This window comes from Miniopterus schreibersii (assembly GCF_964146895.1).
Source record: "Miniopterus schreibersii genome assembly, chromosome: 17".
Classification (NCBI taxonomy): Eukaryota; Metazoa; Chordata; class Mammalia; order Chiroptera; family Miniopteridae; genus Miniopterus; species Miniopterus schreibersii.
In genome coordinates this window covers 2,811,166-2,832,745 of record NC_138117.1, presented here as the reverse complement: position 1 = coordinate 2,832,745, position 21,580 = coordinate 2,811,166, and the positions used below count along the sequence as shown (strand labels likewise).

The 21,580-nt window shown below is 43.8% G+C and overlaps 1 protein-coding gene across 2 annotated transcripts in view; it reads right to left on the bottom strand.

Moving 5' to 3' along the window:
• SLC26A7 (solute carrier family 26 member 7) overlaps window positions 1-20,936 on the bottom strand; it is a 29,932-nt gene extending 8,996 nt beyond the window's left edge. The window contains exons 1-10 of one of the 2 annotated variants that reach the window (XM_081116576.1): window positions 20,681-20,936; window positions 14,391-14,681; window positions 10,604-10,714; window positions 9,457-9,629; window positions 7,586-7,750; window positions 4,913-5,065; window positions 4,221-4,303; window positions 2,681-2,828; window positions 1,412-1,525; window positions 302-379 (exon numbers count right to left, since the gene is read on the bottom strand). In XM_081116576.1, coding sequence (XP_080972702.1) covers window positions 302-379; window positions 1,412-1,525; window positions 2,681-2,828; window positions 4,221-4,303; window positions 4,913-5,065; window positions 7,586-7,750; window positions 9,457-9,629; window positions 10,604-10,714; window positions 14,391-14,583 — 1,218 coding nt within the window. In that variant the 5' untranslated portion in view covers window positions 14,584-14,681; window positions 20,681-20,936. Of the gene's footprint in view, window positions 1-301; window positions 380-1,411; window positions 1,526-2,680; window positions 2,829-4,220; window positions 4,304-4,912; window positions 5,066-7,585; window positions 7,751-9,456; window positions 9,630-10,603; window positions 10,715-14,390; window positions 14,682-16,528; window positions 16,848-20,680 lie in introns of those variants that run through there. The other variant, XM_081116575.1, reaches the window with a different exon arrangement.
• Between the last annotated feature and the right edge of the window lie 644 nt (window positions 20,937-21,580).

The following is a 21,580-nucleotide window of genomic DNA, read 5'->3' as shown; positions in this document are numbered from 1 at the left end:
CTTCCAAGTCTATTTCTTGTAACAGAGATCGCCTAACTGCACTCTCCACGTGAGCACAGAATGAATCTAACTCCACTATGGCATTTTTATACAAGAGCCTGATAATTAGAAAAGTCCTGCTCCTTCCCCATCAGAGGTGGTCTTTTCCCACCTCTCCTCCATTCAACCATTGCTTATGTCACATGAATGACCCGTGGATCGTGAATGATCATTGAAGTTAGTAATTTAAGAAAATCTAATATATAATGCTTCTCATTAAAAGTAAACTTAAAAAGTAGACCGTGAAAAAGCACTACTGTACCATCGGCAGCCAGTAAAGCAGAGGTCCTATGGCATAAATGACTATCAGGACGAAAACACAAGATATGAGACAAGCCACCTGTAAAACACAAAAGACATAACAAAAGAAAACCTTGAACTTGCTAATAATTCCAATGTTATAAGGGGGGAATATAATTCCTAGTTCATCTCAATTAGAAAAAACAATATGCCGGCACCTGGTTGTTAAGTTACAGAGACTATTATTATCTATATCTTGCAGTCCTGATTTCATCTTCACTAGTTCTACAGATCACAGAGTCTCAAAGTGCAAGATTTGGAGAAAATCTATCTGGGTTAAAATCTCAGCCCTGCCAACTCATTAGCTCTGTGACCTGGGTAATTTTTTTAAGGCTCTTCTCTTCAACTTTATCATGTGGACACGGAGAATAATAATTATACTTCCTTCAGAGTTGCCTAGAAAGGGTTAAATGAGCTCACTTACATAGAAAGTGTGACACACAATGCCTGGCACATGAATCGCTAGGTGTTTCCACCAACACTACCACTGTGATAATCATCACAGATCATCTTCACTGTCGTTACTGTCATCTCACCAGTACCTGGCACAATACTTGGTATATAGCAGCGACTCAAATGTTGAGTGGACTTGAGTCCTAAAAAAATCTGTCATTGTTTCTTTAACCTCGAATGTGCAAAACATCTTATTGCTTACTGAAATACTTGTACATACATTCATACAGGAATCTCAGTGTTAATGACTAATTTTGCATAGAATTGATATTATTTAATTTAAAGAAAGTGAGCAAAAATGGAAAAATTTCAAATTGGTTGGCTTAGCAAAAACACAAAATCGGAGGCTCCACTGGCGGGCGCTCTGGTCAGAGGCGGCCGGCAATCGGGCTGCTAGTGATACAGTATTTTTTTTAAGTCCGCTCACTGAGCCGCTGGCTTTTGGAAGGAACGTCCACAAGAAAGAGAAGAGAGACAGACTTCCTTGAGACTAGTTAGAAAAAATTGAAGAAGTAAAAAGATTTTCTGTACTTTAGATAGAAGCTCGTAATTAAACCCCCTCCCCAGAAGGGCAGGAAAAGGCGGGCGCCGCTTTGCTGCCCGCGGGAAGCGAAGTTACCTGCGTCTTCGCGCCCGTGCTGTACAGGCCAGCGGAGCGCCCCTTGGCGGCGGCGCTTGGTATGCAGAAGAAAAATGAAGAAATCACATTGCTGAGGCCGTGAGCCAGAAACTCCTGTAAGATCGATGGTATGAGAATATATCATCTCTCAGTGACAATCAGCTTTCAGAGGCCCCAGTTCAACCTGTCACACACTGAGACTTGTTTACATTCAGTTTCTGTTCTCTCCACTGCTTGTGACTTAACCATGAAAAAAAAAGGCAAACATATACTGAGTGATTTAATGAGCCAGACACTGTTCTAAGAAACTTTACTCACTTAATACCCATAACAACATTATAGGAAAGTACAACTGGTCGGTCAGGGCACAGGCCCGGGCTGCGGGCTCCATCCCCAGTAGGGAGCGTGCAGGAGGCAGCCGACCGATATGTTTCTCTCTCCCTTTCCCTTCCTCTCTCCGTAAAAATGAAGAAAAACATATTTTTTTTAAAAAAAAGGGATGGTGGCAGGTCATGCAGGGCTTTGTAAGCCTTGGTAGAGAGATTTTTAATCTGAGTGCAAGGGCAAACCCCAGGGAGGTTCTGAGTTGAGAAAGGACATGGCCTGTGCTGTGCGTGGCTGGTGGTTGTATCCCTTGCGCTTAGACCAGCGCCGGGCACATCAGGAGGATTCAATACGCATCTGCTGAATGAACAAATCTTCTTTTACACAGATGACGAAGCTGCGGCACAGAAATAATTAAGGGCGCGCAGTGTGGGAGCGAGACTCAGACCTGGGCGGTTTGACATCTGTACCCGGGCTTGCTGCCGTCTCTGCAGAGCTGCAGGAATGCAGGGCCACGGGCTTAAAGCAAGGCCCTGGGAGAAGGAGGCTCAGAAACACGACCAGCACCATCCCCACCCTTTGTCGTCCTATAAACAGATGCTCACAACCTTTGCTTTTTCACAAAGTGCAGTAATATGAATGGTTTTTGTACTTTAAAATCCATAATTTTAAAAAGTAACTACTCCACGTTAATATATTTAGATTCTCGCCTAAAAGCAAATTAAAAAGAGAATCAAGATGCCCCTTTTTCTAAAAATGAAATAAACCGACCCATTAAGGACAGATACTCAGCCATGAATGATTTAGAGGTTTTTTCCTTTGTTTTATCTATTCTTGCTGCACACGGAGGGAAGTGATATTTTTCATAAGGGCACCATCTTCAGCCCCTGGGAGTACACAGCACAATGTTACCATAGCTGTGGAGAGGGGCAGGGCATACTCCACCTGGTTGTCATCAACCGAATACTTGAATTTTTTGGCAGATTCTTGAGCGAGAGCCAGCGAGGCCGCGTAGCCTACAAGTGCCACTCCAAAGGCCTCCGTGATTACTGCAGAGAGGACCCTCATCGGGGGAGCCTCGGGGGGAGGAATTCTGTACAAAGAAACACCGTAATGAAGTCGCCGCCTTCCATGTACTTTCTGTAACAGCCTGCAATGAGTTCACCTACGGCAATGACTCCGAAGTTCACGCAGAAAAAGGAAAATACCCAGTAGAAAACCAAGCAGCCTTGACCTCAGAAACCCTCTGACCGAGATAATCACCATTAGCCTCTAACTGCATATAGGCTAAACCCAGTTTTTAAAAATTATCTTTTTAATCTATGAAATTTTTCTATTCTCCCTCCATTTAGTGTGGTTAGAAACCAAAATTTGGGACTGGAATATAGAGGACTCAGCAACGAACATTGCCCCAGATTTATAAACATTGGTGCGCGGGTCATTCAAAGGAAGTGACCCGTAGGACGCGCCGCTCTCCGGAGAGGCCCTTGTTTTCTTTCAGGCTATATTTGGAACAGCCTTTTGCCCTCTGAGGGTGAACCCTTCTTGTTAACCTTCCTCTCCGTGTTCAGAGGGAAGCTCTACGCGTGAGGAAACCGTGCCCTCTTCTGCACCCGCCCTCTGCCTCACCATTGTCCAGCCCCCGGGCCCATGGGTGTGCTGCGTCAGACCGTGCTTGGGTACTTCTACTATGTTTTAAGTGAAATAAAAATAGCCCTAAGACTATGTAAGTGAAATGGGCAAGACTGAATCCCAGAGCATGACTCTAATTTGGAAATGTAATGCCTTCATTTTTTAAAAAAACAGTATTTTTGTAAATAACTTCCAAATCTTTTCCCTGAAGCAGTGCTGTATAAAATAATTAACTGGCAGATCTCAGAGGGAGGAAGGGGAGGCAGGAAGAGGTTAGCCAAAGAATTTATATGCATGACCTATGGACACAGACAATAGTTTGGGGAAGGCCTCGGGTGGGGCAGGGGCTGGGTGGAGGGGGCAAAGAGGGGGTGGGAAATTGGGGACACCTGTAGTACTGTCAACAATAAAAAATAAATTTAAAAAAATAGTTATCACTCGGCCAGTGTTGCTCAGTGGTGGAGTGTCAACCTATGAACCAGGAAGTCGCGGTTCAATCCCCAGTCAGGGCACAGGCCCGGGTTGTGGGCTCGATCCCCAGCAGGGGGCGTGCAGGAGGCAGCCGGTCAATGACTCTCATCATTGATGTTTCTCTCCCTCTCCCTTCTCTCTGAAATCAAAGTCAGGTTTTTTTTAAAAGTTAACATTCCTAGTTATAGGTAAACAGACTAAGAAGTTAGTCTTTCTTTACATGTGTATTTTTTGTTTTTATCACTTAAAAATAGAAATTAATTAGAATATTCTCCTTTGAAAGAAATAAAATCCATACCACCTACCTCCATAGTCCCTTACTCTATCAAAAACAAATAAACAAACATACAAACAACAAAGGAAGAAGAAAAGACTGCCTTACCCTAGTGGAATGTGACCCACTACGTCCAGTCCATATCTGTTTTCCATGCTGGTGTAATAACAAGCGAAGGACGCAGCAATAATCTGTGGTTCCATTTGAAAAAAAGAAAAGAAAATTATTAGTAGCCTTTTGAAAAACTAATTTTAAAAGTAAACACTATTCATGTGTCCCATGATTGTCAAGAGTAATGTAGCAGCTTTACAGATTTTTAAAAATTAGGAAATTTTAAAATTCAAAAACTCCTTCTGAGATTTGAGAGCCCTTAATTTGCAGTCTCAAAAATTAAATGGAATTACAGTATGTTTTTTATAATATTCTACTCTATGTAAACCCAATTATGTCTAATTCTGAAGGGGAGAAAAACACTATAGGAGTGCGTGTGTATGTGTGTGTGGTGTGTATAGATACCATAATCTAACTTTAACAACTGGTAAACATTATAGGACAATCCTAATTTTTTTTTTAAATATGTTTCTATTGATTTTAGAGAGAGAGGAAGGGAGAGGGAGAGAGAGAGAAACGTGAATGATGAGAGTCATTGATCGGCCGCCTCCTGCACGCCCCCTGCTGGGGATCGAACCCACAACAGGCATGTGCTCTGACCCGGAATCGAACAGTGACCTCCTGATCCTAGGTGGATGCTCAGCCACTGAGCCAGCCGGCCAGGCCCTAAATGCTGATTTCATACTTACCAAAACTAAATCGATAGGGAGAACAACTTTAATTTTCCTTTTAAACCGTTCATTTAACTCTTTCACCATGACAAGCAGCACAATGCTCAGCAAGGAGAGGAGGGGCGCTTCCAGTCTAACAGACTTGATGTTTTCAAAGACATATGTGTAGATCTACAGTGATGAGAAAAGATGCAGAGAAAATTTAGGGTCACCCACCATGTAACAACATCTGGCTCCAAATGAACTCGGTGATGTTTTACTAAAACATCTTCATGGCTGTAGGACGGAAAGGTGGGGTGTGGGCGGGTGGCCAGGGCAAAGCTCTAATTCGTTTGCACGTACGAAATCGCCTTGCCCTTGGTGCTTCTGGTGAACTCGGGGTTTGCTTCTTTCTACGTAAGAACTCTCTGTATGACTTCTCCGTCCCAGCCCCTTCAATGAGAAGAGATGCTGAAACTCATGAGGGGACTTCATAGGCTCCCTTGGACACCTCCCCACACACACACTCTTCCTCAAGCCCAAGAATCAAACATAAAGGAGTGAAGTACTGGTATTTAACTGACATCAGATATTTGACTTAATGTAAAATATTACTACATTCTCAGTCATTCAGTATTTCTTTTATTTTTTATTGCCACATGCTTTATGCCAACCACTTTGCTCAATTCTAGTCTACAAAGGTGAACAATTTAGATAAGCCTCAGTATTTATAGAGCTATCCATCTAGAGTACAAATTAGGAATGAAAGCAACAAATTAGTGCAGTAGGTGCTATAAACGTAGAAGGAACAGCTGAAGCACGTGTGTCTCAGAGGGGTTAGTGGCCAGCAAGCCGCCCCTAAAGAAGACAAACAGGAATTAGCCCGATGATGCGATGATGGGTTAGAGAAATAGGCTGGGGCAGGGGGGTTTGTTTTGCCTAAAATGCACAGAATGTGAGAAGACCGTACGCTTTCCAAAAAAATATATTCTTTATTTTTATTTGAGTGTACTTTTTATTTTTTTTGTATCTTTATGTTCAATTTTATTTCATATTGGTCTCAGTGTACAGCTTAGTGGTTAGGCAATAAAATACTTTACATAGTGTTCCTCTCAGTATTTTGAGTACCCACCTGGTACCATACACAGTTATCACGAAGTATTGACTGTATTGCCTGTGCTTTATACCCCCAGGACTGTTGAGTAACTACCAATTTATGCTTCTTAATCCCTTCACCTCTTTCACCCAGCCCTCCAAAAACCTTTCCCTCTGGCAGACGACCATTCTGCTCTGTTTCTATGAGTTGGTTTCAATTTTGCTTGTTTGTTTGGAATTATGTTGCTTCTAGGACCAGTTCCAGTGTTCTTTTTTCTTAGATAAGTATATTATTGTACTTCCATATATTAAGCTACTATTCAGCTATTGAAATCAAAAAAATTAAAAACAGGAAAACTCTTGTTATAAAACATTAATGTTACTTATATACACTGCATATAAATGTGTATATATACATATATATATATATATGCAGTGCAGTATATAGCATTACACTGTAGGAGATCAGAATATGCCACCCTCAAAGTACGCCTTTTTGACATAGGAATATTTTAAACTTATTATTTGGAGAAAGAGTCAACACAGTAAGTTTTGGAAACAGAGTATAACTTACACTTTTTTAAGGGAAATTTACATTTATAAAAGAAATCTCCATTTTTGTAAGGTGTTTCCCTCTCTGTGTTAGAAAGGAAAAGATGGCTCTAAATCACGAGACCCCCATCAATGGGGAAGGCACCCACTTAACCCTGCGTAACAACCTTACCCTGGTTTACTTTTCCTGGTCACCGTCTGGTAACGTGCCTACCCCCCACCCTTCTTCCTTTGTATTAGGTGAAGATAGTACGTAAGCCAAAGTCCTAGCCACCTCTGTTGAGATACTCATCCCTGAGTTTTTCACATGCATATATCATATAGACATGTTGATAAACTTCTGTTTGTTTTTCCCGTTAATATGTTTTTTTGTTACAGTGGCCACAGCTGAGAACCTAGAAAAGTAGAAGGAAAATATTTCTTTCCTCTTCTACAAAATAAAATTAAATAATATGATGTTTGGTAGCCTTCAAGTTTATTAACAAGACTTTAATTTTCATATAAAAACTCCAGTAAGATGTGACTCCCTGAACAGTCCTAGTTAGGCCAGCTTGCATTAGACCAAGAACAATAGACCACTATGAGGATGATATGCTTAGACTGTCCCTACGTTCCCCTCTCAGGTTCAAGTGACTTTTAATTACTGATTGTCTACTGTTGAGACTCCAACCACCCATTTTGACCAGGCCTGTGATCTGATCCAGGGCTCAGAATACTGAAAGAGTGTGGTCGAGTGTACTGTTGTTAAGCTAGGCCACAGTCCCAGTAGATGGCTCCCATTAGAAATTGGTAGCACATCTGGCTCACATACAAAAACACTGTTATTTTTTCCTAATTAAGCTCCCAAATTATATCATATTCAACTATTTACTATAATGAATTGCTTCCAAATTAATAGATATTTTTTGTTAAACCACATCCTAAACTGCATTTAAAAATCTTATAAGATTATATTTAAACCCAAGTTTCTTTAATATAGAAATAGCTCAGTATTATAATTAACCAATTCTACTTTGTGAAATACACGCCCAAAATATATGAACAAAAAAGACATGGAAAACTCACATAGAAGAATCCAAGTGGTCCTGATATATAGGGTATTTTCATTCCCAAGAGATACTTGACTTGGGAAGTCACCACATGGGTGGCAGCCCCAGTTGTCATTGCACTGATCACGGGCTCCGTAAGCAGGAATGTGGTCCTGCCCAGTTGTAGCACATACATGGCCACCTAAGAGGACAAAGGAAAAGAAATTCCCCAAGGTTGCTGGATAGTTTACTATCCAACACACTTTCATTTCACGCAGACCTAGAGATCTAACATAAAGTGGGTTTCTACAATTTTATACATCCAAGGCTCTACATGTTCTTAAGAACGATGGTTTGTTTTCCAACAAACTGTGAAGATTTGAGGTCCCACTCATTTCACATCCAGTTGTCTGTCCTCTGAACAGAGCTGGAAGGCAAAGGCAAAGCAATTCTAAGAAGTTTAATGTTCCTAACTTTAAGGTCACATCGTTTCCTCCTCTCATCCAATTCCAGGTGGTCATCAACTATTTTTCTCTCTTCTTGGTGTTTACATCATCTTTGACCTTGTGAATAATGTAATGTTGTAAAACAGAGCCTCTACCCACCCAGAAAACAGCCACCCAGGGAGTTTAGATGCACGCAATTCAGTTTAAAGTGAGGGAGCAGGCCAAAGTAGCTCAAAGCAGGCAATCCGCATCTAATGGTCAGCACTTGTCAGCATGTACTTTATATTCACTTCTGAGTTATCTGATTTTGACAACTGATTAGAAAGCACAGACTAAATAGTCCAATGTTTTGAAGAAATAGGCTAGAGCAGACCTGATGCTAAAAGGGGCAAAGATTGGTGATTGGGGGGAGGGCACATAATAAGAACAGGACCTCAGTGTTTCATAATCATTCACCTTATTAACTACAGATAAGAGGTCTTCTTACAGACCCTGGGAAACTGGAGGGTGAAACAAGGTTGTAAAAAGATAAGATGCCTCAATGGGTCCATTACTCAGAAAAGAAATACATTTTGAGAACAGACCAAGGACAGGACATGCTGTGCACTGACCCTGACGCCCTCCCAGAGTTTGCCTCTGGAGCACTGACCATTGTTCTGTCCCAGGAACAGGCTGAGCCATTTGTAACATCATAGAAGATTAGCCACCTAGTTATCAGACTTTGAGCTCCTGAAGGCCGGGCTGCAGACCCCCCCTCCCCTCCCCCTGCTCCACTTGCAGCTCGTAGCTGCACGGAGTTATGGTCTCTCTTGCCAACTGGAGAGCGGAGTAAGAGCAGAATTTCCAGGGTGACCGACCACTCCCCCCAAACTGCCGGCATTATTGGAATAAACGCTCATATATGATTCAACCCCGTCTCTACTTAATTTGCCTCAAGTAGTGACAGGAGGCTTTGGACCCACTGTGTCCAGTATCACTGGTACAGAAAGACCTGTGTTCCAACAACCTCACACCAACAAGCCTATGGCAAAACTAAATAGTATTTTTTTACTGATGTAGGTGGTATTATCATAAACTCTGAAAACTGGGCAGGATCCTAGAAATCTAGTCATGTCTTCTCCCCATTGTAGGAATTTCTCCGACAACATTATCCCACGGTGGCCCCGAGGACTGCCTCGTGAGGAAGTTCATTCCTTTTTGCAAAACACTTTTTAGAAAGTTTGTTCTTCAAAAGTCAAAAACTGCTTCTCTATAGCTTCAGTTTATTAATTCTAACTCCTTTACTCAACTAGCACTTCTAGAGTCACTGTTCCATGGAGTAGACCATGTTTTCATAAAGACACCTCATCTGCCCCTATCCATCTAGACAGACACCCCCACGGCCATGAATCAAACTAAAGCACCAACTGCCCGCCTTTGACACTGCCTCAGTTTCCTCACCCCACATCTCAGCACCACGTACCTGAATCACACCTCCCAAGAAGGACACAGATGCAGCAACGCCAATCCTTTTCATCTCAAAGTCAGATAAGCCCAGGACGCTCGTGTTACTCTGTTGGGTGAGGTTCTGGCTCCCGGGAGGGACAAGCCGTTCCACTGCATTGGCTGATATTAAGGATGTCAAGGCAAAAGTGCCTAAAGAGGGGGACCGGCAGGGGAATCTCCTATTAGGAACAGGCTCAATAAAAATTGTTCAAGTCCACCATTAAAGTTGAATCCATATGGTACTCTTTTTTTCCAAGACTTGTTCTTTGCAAGTCACAAGAAGTAAAGCGTGGTTTGTTCCTTTTTAATATATATTAATAGAAATAGAAATACCTCTATGGATATTTTTAGTTATAAGTATTTTTATTATTATTACCTTAATAGGTACGAGTAAGGCATTATTTTGTAATAATAGTAGCTTTTATTAAATCTCATTGTGTAGCAAGGACTAAACCAGGCACTGCGCATGCTCTCATCTCATTTTTACTACAACCATATGAATTTTTTTGCATTTTAATATTAAGAAAGCAGCAAATAAACCTTTAAAACTTTGCCCAAGGTCATGCAGATAACAAACAGCAAGTGAGACATACACTCAGGACTAACTCTGAAGCCCCTGATTTTAACCACCCCGCTCTATTACCAGACCACCATATTTGGGACAGTTCACGTTATATTTGGTAATGCAGAGCTAAGCAAGGAAAAAGATATATTAATTAAAGAGCACTAGGGATTATAGCTTAGAAGAAACTTAAAAGGTCGATTATGTGGACAATATTTTTCAATATTTAAGTCACTAAGTTTTAGATAGTCTTTTCTTTACCCCCCAAAGTGCTTATTTTCTCCATTTCATTGTAAATTCAGAACATTTGTCTTCCTTTTATGGCCTTTTCACATCTAAAAATGCAAAGAATTTTTTAACAATAATCTGGTTGCCTAGTAATATAGCAATAAATCACGATACGTATTGAGTAGCTGAAGCAGAGAAAGTTAAATGTCTTGGCTCTAATATTTGCTGAGGTTTTCAGTAGTCAAGTTAGAAATGCAACCAATAACTAATGCTCACTTCGGAGGTCCCTTTCTTTAGTAACATGAAAGGCGTAATGGGAAAGGGCAGTTACTACCTGTGGCTACGTGACGTCCCATTCCAAAGACGGCGTAGACGATGGCCGGAAACAAAGACCCGTAGAGGCCGAACACCGGGTGCACAGCTGAGAGAACGGCAAAGGCCAGCCCTGGGGGGAGACCAGCGTAATTAAGACCGTCTCATAACCCCAAAACATAGTCCGTTACAAAGCAGAATGAATATTGGTTTATTTAATGAAAAAATAAACCATAGTTTTATTATTCTGTTTGCTCCATGAGAGACTAGCATCATGGTCCTAAATAATAGAAAATTCACTCAGTTTATATTTCATTTCTAAAAATCATTATTTCTGGAGTCCTGCCTTTTTCCTTGGTTACAGAGACAATACATGAAAATATTTGCTCAGAGTGTCTGCCTGTAAAAGTGATAACATCACAGCAGAAGATCTCCATGCACACTTAGCAAAGCACTTTCCCGGGTATCCTTTTATTTGCTTAATAACATCTGAGAGACGGGCGGGATATGTAGCTTTACCCCTGATGGATGGGTGAGAAGCCTGGCATGAAAGGGGCCTGAGGCTGGGCCAAAAGAAGGCACATTCAACGTTGCCTCGTTGGCGGGTTGACTGGCTGGCCTAAGGTGGTGTGTTCGAGGGCAGTAAGGAGCTAGGAAAGTTCCAGGGCAAGTGGAAGAGGGAAACCGAGACAGCAAAGGTAAAACAAGGCCAAACAGGGCGGGCAATTTGCAGCGGGCTTGTAATTGTAAATAACAAGCCATTGTCTCCCCCGGCCAAGGGCACTTGAGAGCAAAGGGTTAAAAGCCTCCCGAACCAGAGAAGGCAGGAAATGGGGGGCAGGGGACAGGAAACAAGGGCAGATTCACTCCCCAAGCGGGGAAGCTGCAGTCTCAAGGCCTGGAAGATAAAACTGCCAGGTGCTTCTCAGGAGTTCTGGGAAGGCCACAACAGAGTCAAAAGGGACCTTGAGAATTCATCTGTCCAAGAATATTCAGCAGAGGAATTCCGAAACCGATCGGCGGGAGGGTCCATGATGCCCCGATCCCCCCCAGCTCCCCCTTCAGATCCCCTGAGAGCCCGCCTGCGCTTCATAAGCCAGGTGTACAGATGGGCTTGCTTTGTTTTTTAAATAAAGGTGCTTCCTCTAATTGCTTGAATCAAATTGGCTTTTCGTAACACAATCAGGGTCTCTCATATAAATTCATTGATATGAGAAGACCAGGGTCGAGGTTGGGGACAGCCCTCTTCCTCTGACTAAGGGGCCATCCGATGACACCTCTCTGGTGTCAGTGAGAGGTGCCTCCGACACGAGTCCCCAAGGTTGAGAATCCTGGTCTAGGGGGACTCCACCCACGGATCAGCCTGAACTCCATCACTGGAGCCAAAATTAAAACCTCATATCAACCACATATACTAAAAATACAAGAATTATTCCCCAAAACAAATCTAAAGCATAGTTACTAAAAAATCAAAATAAATAGAAAACCAGGGCTGGATCTTAGCTGGCAGAAAGACAAGCCTACCACTACCTAAGCCACACGCTTTATTTTCACGCTCACTACCTCTCTATTTTGTTGCAAATCTTGCAAAGTTCTCACCCCCCTAAAAAGGGAGGTCACAACTCTTCTACATCAATGGGTCTAAATATTATAGGAAACATTATTCAAAGTGCAGAAATATGCAAATGGCCGTCCAATGTACAAATCACCATTATTTTACATTTACAAAAATAAAAGAAAACCAGAAGTGCTGAATGAAGGAAGCCTGGAACTCTGGTGGGGGGCGGTCACAGGACGAGGGGCGGTGGAGAGAAGGGGAAAGCCAGCCGGTGGTTACTAGCTCCTGGGTGTAGTTTTATGGGGTCGGGGCAAGTATCCATTAGATTACTTAGCAATACTTGGCTGTCGTTGTTCCTGGAGAAGAGAAAAGTTACCAGCAGGAAGACAGTGATTAAGAAAGTCAGGGTAGAGCTAGCCTGAGACCATGCCGGGGAATATTCCAGAAAAACCTTTAATTCTGCAGCCTCATTTGCTTCAGGAGCTCCCGCTTACCGTTCCCCAAGTCACTAAGCTGCCCCGGGGAGTGCAACGGGGCTCAGTTTCCCCACGTTTCCGTGCCAGGGATGCCACACCTCCTGCATAATTATGAGCGACATCCCTCTTTGCCCTGCGACCCAAAACGCTATGGCAGCGTAACATTTCCCAGGTTTAGGAACAAAATCCTGGGTGACCCCTTAGCTCACAGACCAACACCCTCATGTGCTCTTCAGGGCTCAGGCTCTCCTATGGCAGGCCACGCACGTCAGGGCTCCCCTCGGTCTCAGCGCTCGAGTCGCAGGTTAGGAACAAAGAGGCTCTTTCCCCCCAAGTGGCCCCCCGGGCCAGCCTGTGGCTGCCGATGCCCACGGACCAGAGTCCTGTGCCACTCAGCTCGCCCACCGCATTGCCTCCCGTACTCTGTGTTCCTCTGCGCCCGTTTCCCTGGGAACTTCACCTTTCGGCCTAAGAGCTGCAGGGGTGAGAGCTAAGTGCAAAAGTAATTTGAAGGGAAGACTGTTCGAACCTTTCTAAAGAAATGTCTTCTATTATTAATGGCATCGGTGTTGTGAATAAGTCTAGTTGTTTTGGCAGCACAGAGTGTAGAGTAGGAACTGTGAGGTGTTGACTTTGGAATTAAGTCCTGACCCTATCACTTATTAGGAATGAGGGCGAGGGAAAGTCACTTAATTTTCTAGGCCTCCATTTTCTTATGTGGAAAATGCAGAAGAGACAGCTGTCTCTTGGGATTTTGTTAAGACAGGGAAAGATAACCTATATAAGGAGCTCAGTCCAATGCTCCTTACAGCAATGGGGTGATATTTTACTTTTCATATCTCCATAGTGGGTAAGCATGAGAAAGTTTGAGAGAATTGTTTTTAAAAGAAGAGGCACTTTTAGTCTTTTCTACACCAACATTCCTGGGATTGGAAGATGGAATAGGGAAACTGAGACGAGAAAATAGGGCCAAACAGTTTGGGCAGCTCGAAGCCAGCTTGGGAATCTCAAGACCTTATCTTCCCTAACCAAGGACACTTGAGAGCAAATGGTGAATACCCTCCTCCGTAACCAGACAAGGCTTAGCTTAAATCGCCCTGGAATTGCTAAAGTAGGGGGGAGGGGAAGGGGCGTTTTGTCTCATTCACTGAACAAAGCAGCAGCAGTCTCGGGACATGCCGGATGTTCTCATAAATTCTGGGAAAGTCACAACAAAGTAAAAGAGGGACCTTGAAATCTAGTCTGTACCCAAGTCGGGCAGAGGAACCTTGAAACCTGTAGGCAGGAGGGTATAAAACGTCTTGAACCCCTACCAGGCATGCTCTCAGATTAGCTGCGTACCCCCTTGTGTTTTATGCCAAGTGTATTTTTAATAAATTTGCTTGCTTTGCTTCCTTAATAAATTTGCCTGCTACAAGACTGCTCCAGTGTCACTCGTTAGAAATCTTTCCTACGAGATTGACAAGAGGTGAGGGGGAGACAGCCCTCTCCCTCTGACCCAGGGGGCTGTCCAATAACGTATTTTCTGGTGTCCTATAACAATGTGATACACAATTAAATCAGCATGCACAACAAATATAAGCTCTAAGGGCATACAGGATTCTCTCTATATTTATACAGATATTCAGTATACAAATATTCAATGTGTTTCTTCTCCCCAAATTAATTATTTATTTCATTAGCTAAATTGTAGACCTGAGGTCACAACACTCTTCCACTAAAGCAAAGTGACATCTATTCTGCATAAAACAGGAAAATCAAATGCAGTACATTACCTTGTGTCACCTGTTGAACTGCCAGCATTATCCCAGACACAGTATCTGGAAGCAAGTTTTCTTTCAGATTGTAATGTGGTGCCCATTCCAAAATAGGGAGCCGCCTTCTACACCACTGTTTAAAGTCTTCACAATGGGGAGTATTTATCTTGCTCCAGAGCACACTTTTCTGTTTCCTCTTTGCCCCTGTCATTTTTCAGATCTTCTCTTGTAGAAATCAAGAAGGAAAAGCTGTTGCAGAGCACCTCCTTTCAACGCGAGGCGACAATTCTGTGGTTTACAATGTCAAAGCTATCCAAAAGATAAATCAACAAAAGAGAGGCAGGCAGAGAGATTAACAGATGCCCTTAAATACATGCAGCGGGCTGTATGTATTATGGTGCAGCTAATCATTCTAGATAAAAATATAGATTAAAAACTTGAAATCTTATCTGAATGAAATGGAGAAATGGTTCCTGTGAGTACAATATTTTTCCAATCTTGGAAAAGTTATAGGTTCAGTGTTAAGTTGGTCTAGAGCTCTCTCACCAGTAAATCCCCTTATATTCACTGCAGTCTTAAATGTTTGGCTGCAATCCCGATGGCTAATGTCCGGGCATGTGTTGGAAGTAGTCTGGGTTAGGCTAATGAAACCAGGAAGCATTCAGCTAGTCGAGTCTCTCCCTACAAGCTATGCAAAAAGATAAAACTGCCAGAGGGGTCTGCCCTGCAAAATAAAATCCGAGAATCTTGATTTACCTCCTTGGGAAGTGTACATTTTCAGTTCTACAAAATTCAGAAACATAAGAGGGCATTGCTAAATGTCCTTATAGTTCCTGGGAGATAAGATTTTCATTCACAAACAGCAATACTTATATTTGTATTCTATACTTCATTGAATATATAAGCAAATAATTCCAGAAGCTATATATGTACTGAGTATGTATTACTTTTATAATCCAAATTCACAATAAAGAGTTTTTTCAAAACATATCTAGGTCATAAATTCAAATCTATGCTGACAAAATAAGAATTGAAAGCTTGACTGAAGTCACCGATCAACAGCAATGATTTGTTTAAATCTAATCCTTTAAATTCATATTTTTAAAAGCTTTGCATTACATATTAGTAACATAAACAGAATGATGAGAATCGAAAACGAATCTGAATCCCCGGACATATTAGTGCCAGCAACTGTCCTAAGACATCTCAAGACCGGGAGGGAGCAGAAATTCATTTGATAAAATATTGCTGTAGCTTCTCAATCAAAAGACTCCTAAAAATTTGAATTCATCTTTCCTTAAAGTCTTTTTTAAGTATAAATCTGGAATTCCATTTCCAGGTATTTTTGCAGTTTCAGGTGCTTATACATTATTTAAAATATGCCAGAATCTTACTCCAGAATAGGGTATCACTCCTACTTATCAGCAGCAATACCAAAAAACAACACCTTTATGAAAAGATGTATTCACATCCATAAGATTATCAGAGTATCTTTGACCCAGCCCACAAAATGCAAAAAGACTAACATTTATTCGAAAGTTTCCATGGCTAAATTTAGATTAATGGTCAATCCTATGGATCGTCTATCTTTGGAATCTGTCCCCAGATGTCCAGACAACACCTATACGAATAAAAAGATAAACTCATCTTTGACCCACCATGTGAAGTACAGAAAAATTCTTCCTAAAGCATTGTTTGGATAACATCTCTAACATGTTGGAACATCCCGTGTTCGGCATCGGACTTAAACTCAGCACAAGCATGTGACGTCTCTCCCCTTCCCCTCTGCCCCTCTGCTGAGCTTCCCATCAACTCTATTTAAATAACCCCCTAATTATTTACTGAAAACCACGTTTTGCTAGACTCTGTGAAGTGATATGAAAGAGAGGGTACATATTGTCTTTATTTTCCAGGAGTCATTTAATTAAGGAAATAGAAAAATGTATAACCAACTCAAGGCAGAATGAGAGAGATTAACGGGCAAGTCCCACAGGAAATGTTCCAGGAGCTCGGAGGAGGGGCGGCTGCAGGCCGGCGGGAAAGGGCTTTGCACAGGCCCGTTCGCTCGCATCTGCGGCCGGCCCGCAGCGCGGCTCTCGCTGTCCCCCTGGTCCCTGGGACTTTTCCCTTGGCCTAGACATTTGTCCAGTTCTTACCTCTGCCATGAGTCTTTTTCTGGTTTGCCCACGGCGCCTGCTGCACCCCCAGCACCCAGGGACCCCTCAGCTATGCGGGTGCAGGCTGGGCTCCTTCTCGCTGCCTGTTGGTTTTCTTCCTTGAAATCTGCTCCACGTGATTTTATCCGGTCACGCAGATGAGATTGTAAATTCCTTGCGAGTAGGGATTACTCACATAACTCGCTTTGCTACTTTCCTGACAAAAGGTTAGGAAAAAGACCTAACAGAAGGCTCTGCAGACGTAGGATCCACTCGGCAGGAATTAACATGTGACTTGAATGTCCCTGCTCCTGAAATCACCCAAGAGTGAGTGAGTGTGTTTACTGGGCTGTGCTGGTAAAGAGCCGGGGAAACAGGTGGAGAGAGGAAATTAGAGACGGTCCTGGGGAAAAGGGGGACTTCGCCCCCGGCTCTCACAGCTGGCAAAGGCCTGTTTTCCACGCAGCGCTTTCTTGTATTATAGGACCTGGGTCATGGAAAGGAGAGAAACTGGGTGGTGGATGCGAGAGAAAGGGAGGAGACAAAGCAGGGAGAGATCCCCATGGGCGGGGGGTGTTAGGCAGGTTTCGAGGGTCAGCATGTAAGAGCTTCTGGGGCATGAAGACTGAGATGACTGAGCCGCGGCTCATGTGAGGAAAGAGCCTCTAAGGAAATACTGTGCGGCCCTGGCCAGTGTGGCTCAGTTGGCCGGGCATCGGCCCATACACCGAGAGGTTGCCGGTTTGATTCTGGGTCAGGGCACATGCCCAGGCTGGGGGCTCGACCCCTGGTAGGGGGCGTGCAGGAGGCAGCCCATCAATGTTTCACTCTCGCATAAGTGTTATGTTTCTCTCTCTCTCCCTTCCTCTCTCCCTAAAAATCCATTTTAAAAGTCATAAAAAAAAGCAAAATGAAATGTTGTGTTCTTTATGCTTTAGTGCACCAAGAAGTCAAATTGGAATGGAAGTATAACTCCTACAGTGGACTCAAACAGAAAAAGAGAGTGGATAGTTACAAACTTTTAATTTATTGACGATATAGACAAATACTCGAACTATTTTAGTCTATTGAAAATTCACCATTTTAAGGGACGGTTTAGGCCTCCCCTAAAGCATTTCTGTCACTGTAAGAAGTAGCGTACAGGAACCAGAAAGAGAGTTCTCTCTCCCCATCGATTTAGTGGCACAACTAAAATTCACACCAGAAGTTGCAAGGTTTACGTTGCACGTGGATCTCGGTAACGTTTTACACTAGCCACTATATTATCAGCAGTAAAATATACACACGCCAGAGCAAATACACCAAGCTCCAGGGAACATTGTTATTTTTTATTCATGTCAAACGGAGGACAACAGCAACAACAACATGTTTGACCGGTCGTGCTGCGGAGCCCAATAGCCGACCAGCGTATTGGCAAGTGAGGCCGAAATTCCATCCCAACCTGTCAAGGTCCTTGAGGGTGCGATTTAGACAAGTAAGGGAGCAAGGGCACGGCCTGGCGTGTGGGAGGAGCACCGAGAGATGTTAGTTGTCAGTGAACATAAATGTATTTCATTCATTTCTACGATGATTTGAGTAATGTGTGTATTTAAACAGTTTTAAAGTGAGCTTTTGATACGCCTGGTGCCTGAAAAGCATAGCGAACACAGTATGTACCTTACCTTCTAACTTTATTGAATAAGAACAGAATGTTTTCTGCTTCTCCTGGATGGGCAGTCTCTTATCCAGGTTGTGATGTTTTGCAAACTGGTCTCCTTACTCAAACGCCGCATTGAATAACAACCTAACCCTATTTCCGCCTCCTTTTTCTGAACCCGAAATTCTGGTTTGCACTGCAGCATTATTCATCCTCAAAAACTGGTCATGTCCTCCCGTCTAGCTTGGAGGTCGGCACGCCAACTCCATTCTCCCCACTCAAACCCAAAACTTTGCTGTGTCCTCAGGTGGTCCTGCAGCTTCTACACTCTTGACTTAGTTGTATCTCCTGGTATTTACCCTCTGCGTTTTGAGTACGATTAATATAGAGGCCCTCCGTATCCTGTGCCAATACAGATCAATTAGTCTTTCAGTTAAGTTACTGAAAGGAGGAGTTGAAAAGAATTGTGAAGCAGTGCATCCATATGCGGCAAGGTTGCATGGATCTATTAGTGATATCTTGCCTATGAGCGCTAGCAGAAATATTTTTCTCCTATTTGCATCTCTATATCGCTTTTAACAAGTTGATTGTGGGCCTCAGTCCAATCTATAAAAGCAAGGTTTTATTGTACCTAGAAACTTAAAACTAGTGCAAAGTAGTATGCCGAGCAGTTCTTTCAGCTGTCCATAGAGAAGGAATTACTTTTGATGGGCAGTCTAGTAACCTAAAGAAAATGTCCACTTAATTAAATATATGCTCCAACAGTCTCCAAAGCAGTGAACGCTCTTAGTAGTTGAAGCTGCCGTTTTAATGGGTTGCTTTGAAAATCACACAGGGCGACCGGAATGTTTTGTAATACATCTCCACGGGTTACCCGCCCCCAAGGAAGTCCCAAGAACAAGGGAGCATTATATTTTAGAAGACTTACCATAGTTAGGGTTGTAAAATTGAGGGCAAAAGATTTAAGAGCCCAAGGTCTCACCTGTCCTTCTGGACTTGATCCCTGAATTAGGAATAAGGATTATCTTTCCCACGTTCTAGCCAACATCTTGAGCAGATAGTGCTCAAAACTGATCGCAATGAAAGCGCCTATATGACACTCGCCAATAAAGCAATTTTTGAGCCTGATGGCCCATCTCAAGTATAAGATCAGTATTTTCATGTCCCACCTCCGTCCTCAAGGCACGATAGCTACCAGTTAAAAGCAGAGGGCTGATTAACTTACGCACAAGTCCCACAAAACCAAGAGCCCCACCACAAGAACATGCCTTGAATTGCCATCAGCCCCAGAATAATCAGCAGTGAAGGAGACTAAGGTGGGAAAGAGAGACAGAATACAATTCCTTCCTGGTGAACCTTAGTTCTTTGGACAAACCCTCTTCCCTGTTTCTGTTGATAATTTAATCAGATTGGAAATAAAAAGGAAGGGATTGGTGCAAGAACGTAGTGAAGGTAGGAGCCCCATAAAACAAAAAACTGGAGGCCGAAAAATGTCCAGAAGAAATATTTTTCTGTGGCAGGGTATACGGTGATGCCATCTTTATAATCGAGAAGATTAAATATCTCAGAATTGATCACCAGAAGGTGGTGACCTATCACAAGAAGGGGAATAATACAGAGAGGCTGAAATTAAGGGGCTGGAGATGAAACAGTCAAAAGAAAATAGGGGCTACTCTTTCAAGAAGTATAACCAAAGGAAGCTTGAGCTTTTTCAAGGTAGAAATCTCTAATCACTTTTATAGTTGGGAAATGACATAGAAATCCACACCTGAAACTATATGCTCTTATTAGTCAGTGTCACCCAATAAATTAAATAGAAGCATATGTGCACACCCATGGACAGACAGTTTGGTGAAGGCCAAGGGGGGAGGCGGCGGGAGGAGGTGGAGGTGGCAAAGGGCAGGGGAAGGGGATGCCTGCCATTACGTCAGCGTTAAACATTTTTAATTAAAATAATATTTCCCCATATTTTTCTTTCTGAGCTTACCGGTCTGTAAGGGGGTGTTTGGGAGAGCTCTCCCTCTGGGCTATTAATTTAGATCCTTTCTGAGTAGGATCCTGATGATGGGACAGCAGGAGAGCTCGCCCGTAAGTGACCTTACACCTGTTTGCCAGGCCTTCTGCAAAACGCTTCTAACTGGCCAGTAACTCAAACTGACCAGTCAGTGAAACGAGGACCCCCTAAGGGACTGATGGAACCCAGACCAGCCGCTGGCTTCAAAACAGAAACAGAAACAGAAACAAAATCTACGGCAAAGAAACAGTTAAAACAGAGGAGGCACGAAACAGCCCTGATCAAAGAAAGTCCCCGAAAGACACGAGAGCCAGCAAAGAACAATGGTAACCGAAGTTGCATTTCAGACCGAGGCCGCCCTCGGGCAGAAGGGGCTGCCCCCCCCCCCCCCCCGGAGGGCTGGGGGAGCCACGGAGCCCTGCCAGCCAGAGCCCGCGGGTGGCGGGCTGAGCCCCGCGGCTGGGCCCGGGGCGGCCTCCGGTCCGCACCCCGCTGCACTCACCCAGTCGGGCTCCCCGAGACCTGCTTCCTCACCAGCGGGGCCTTTCGGGGAGCTGATGCCTCGAGAGGGCGATCGGGGCGAGTCCCCAAGATAAAGGGCTCTTGGCAGGTGCTGGGATGTTCCTGCCGCCCTGCCATGGGGTCCGCCTGCCACAAGCAGCTGGGACCCTGGCTGGGGGGGATGCCCCCACCTTAGTCAACAAGACAGGAAGGGCTGTGTATCTGCGAGCAGGGTTACAGTGTCGCAGAAATGTACTGGCTTAGAGAACTATCTCGAACGCCCAGAGGCGCAGCTCCTGGCTCAGGCCCCGTCTAAACCAGACGGGCGGAGAGGCCTCTCACCCTCTGCCACCAGAAGAGTGCTTTTGACCTGGAGCTGGTTAGGCTCAGCCTGGGACTTTCAGATTCAGAGAACAAACAGGCAGACGCAAGCACACACACAAAACTCCTCCGTGCACCCCTTCGACTCTCAGCTAGGCGGTGGGGAGCCCCGTGACCGGGCGCAGACTCTTCCAGGAGCAATTCCTGGCAGCGCAGCCAGAAAGAACTCCAGCTCAGCCCCCAGGACCCCCAGTCCAGGGAGTCAGTGGGACCCCCGCCCTTGCCAATCGCTTACCTGGGAGTCCCACTGCTGTCCCAGAGTCACCACCAGGATTTGAAACCGGGGCCGAGTTCAGCCGCCTGTCACTACCAGAGTAAATAAGTAGATACAAGGTTGAATCTTTGAGGTGTTTTAATTCAGATGCTGGCGACTCGAGAGAGCAGCAGGTGTAATACTGTCCCCCAAAACCGCTCTCCCACCTCCCTCATCTCAAGCCAGCTGTTACGTAGGGTTAGAGGTTTAAGAAAGAATCTAAAACTAGGTGAGGTTCCAGGGTCTGTTTTCTATCACTGTCCTTAT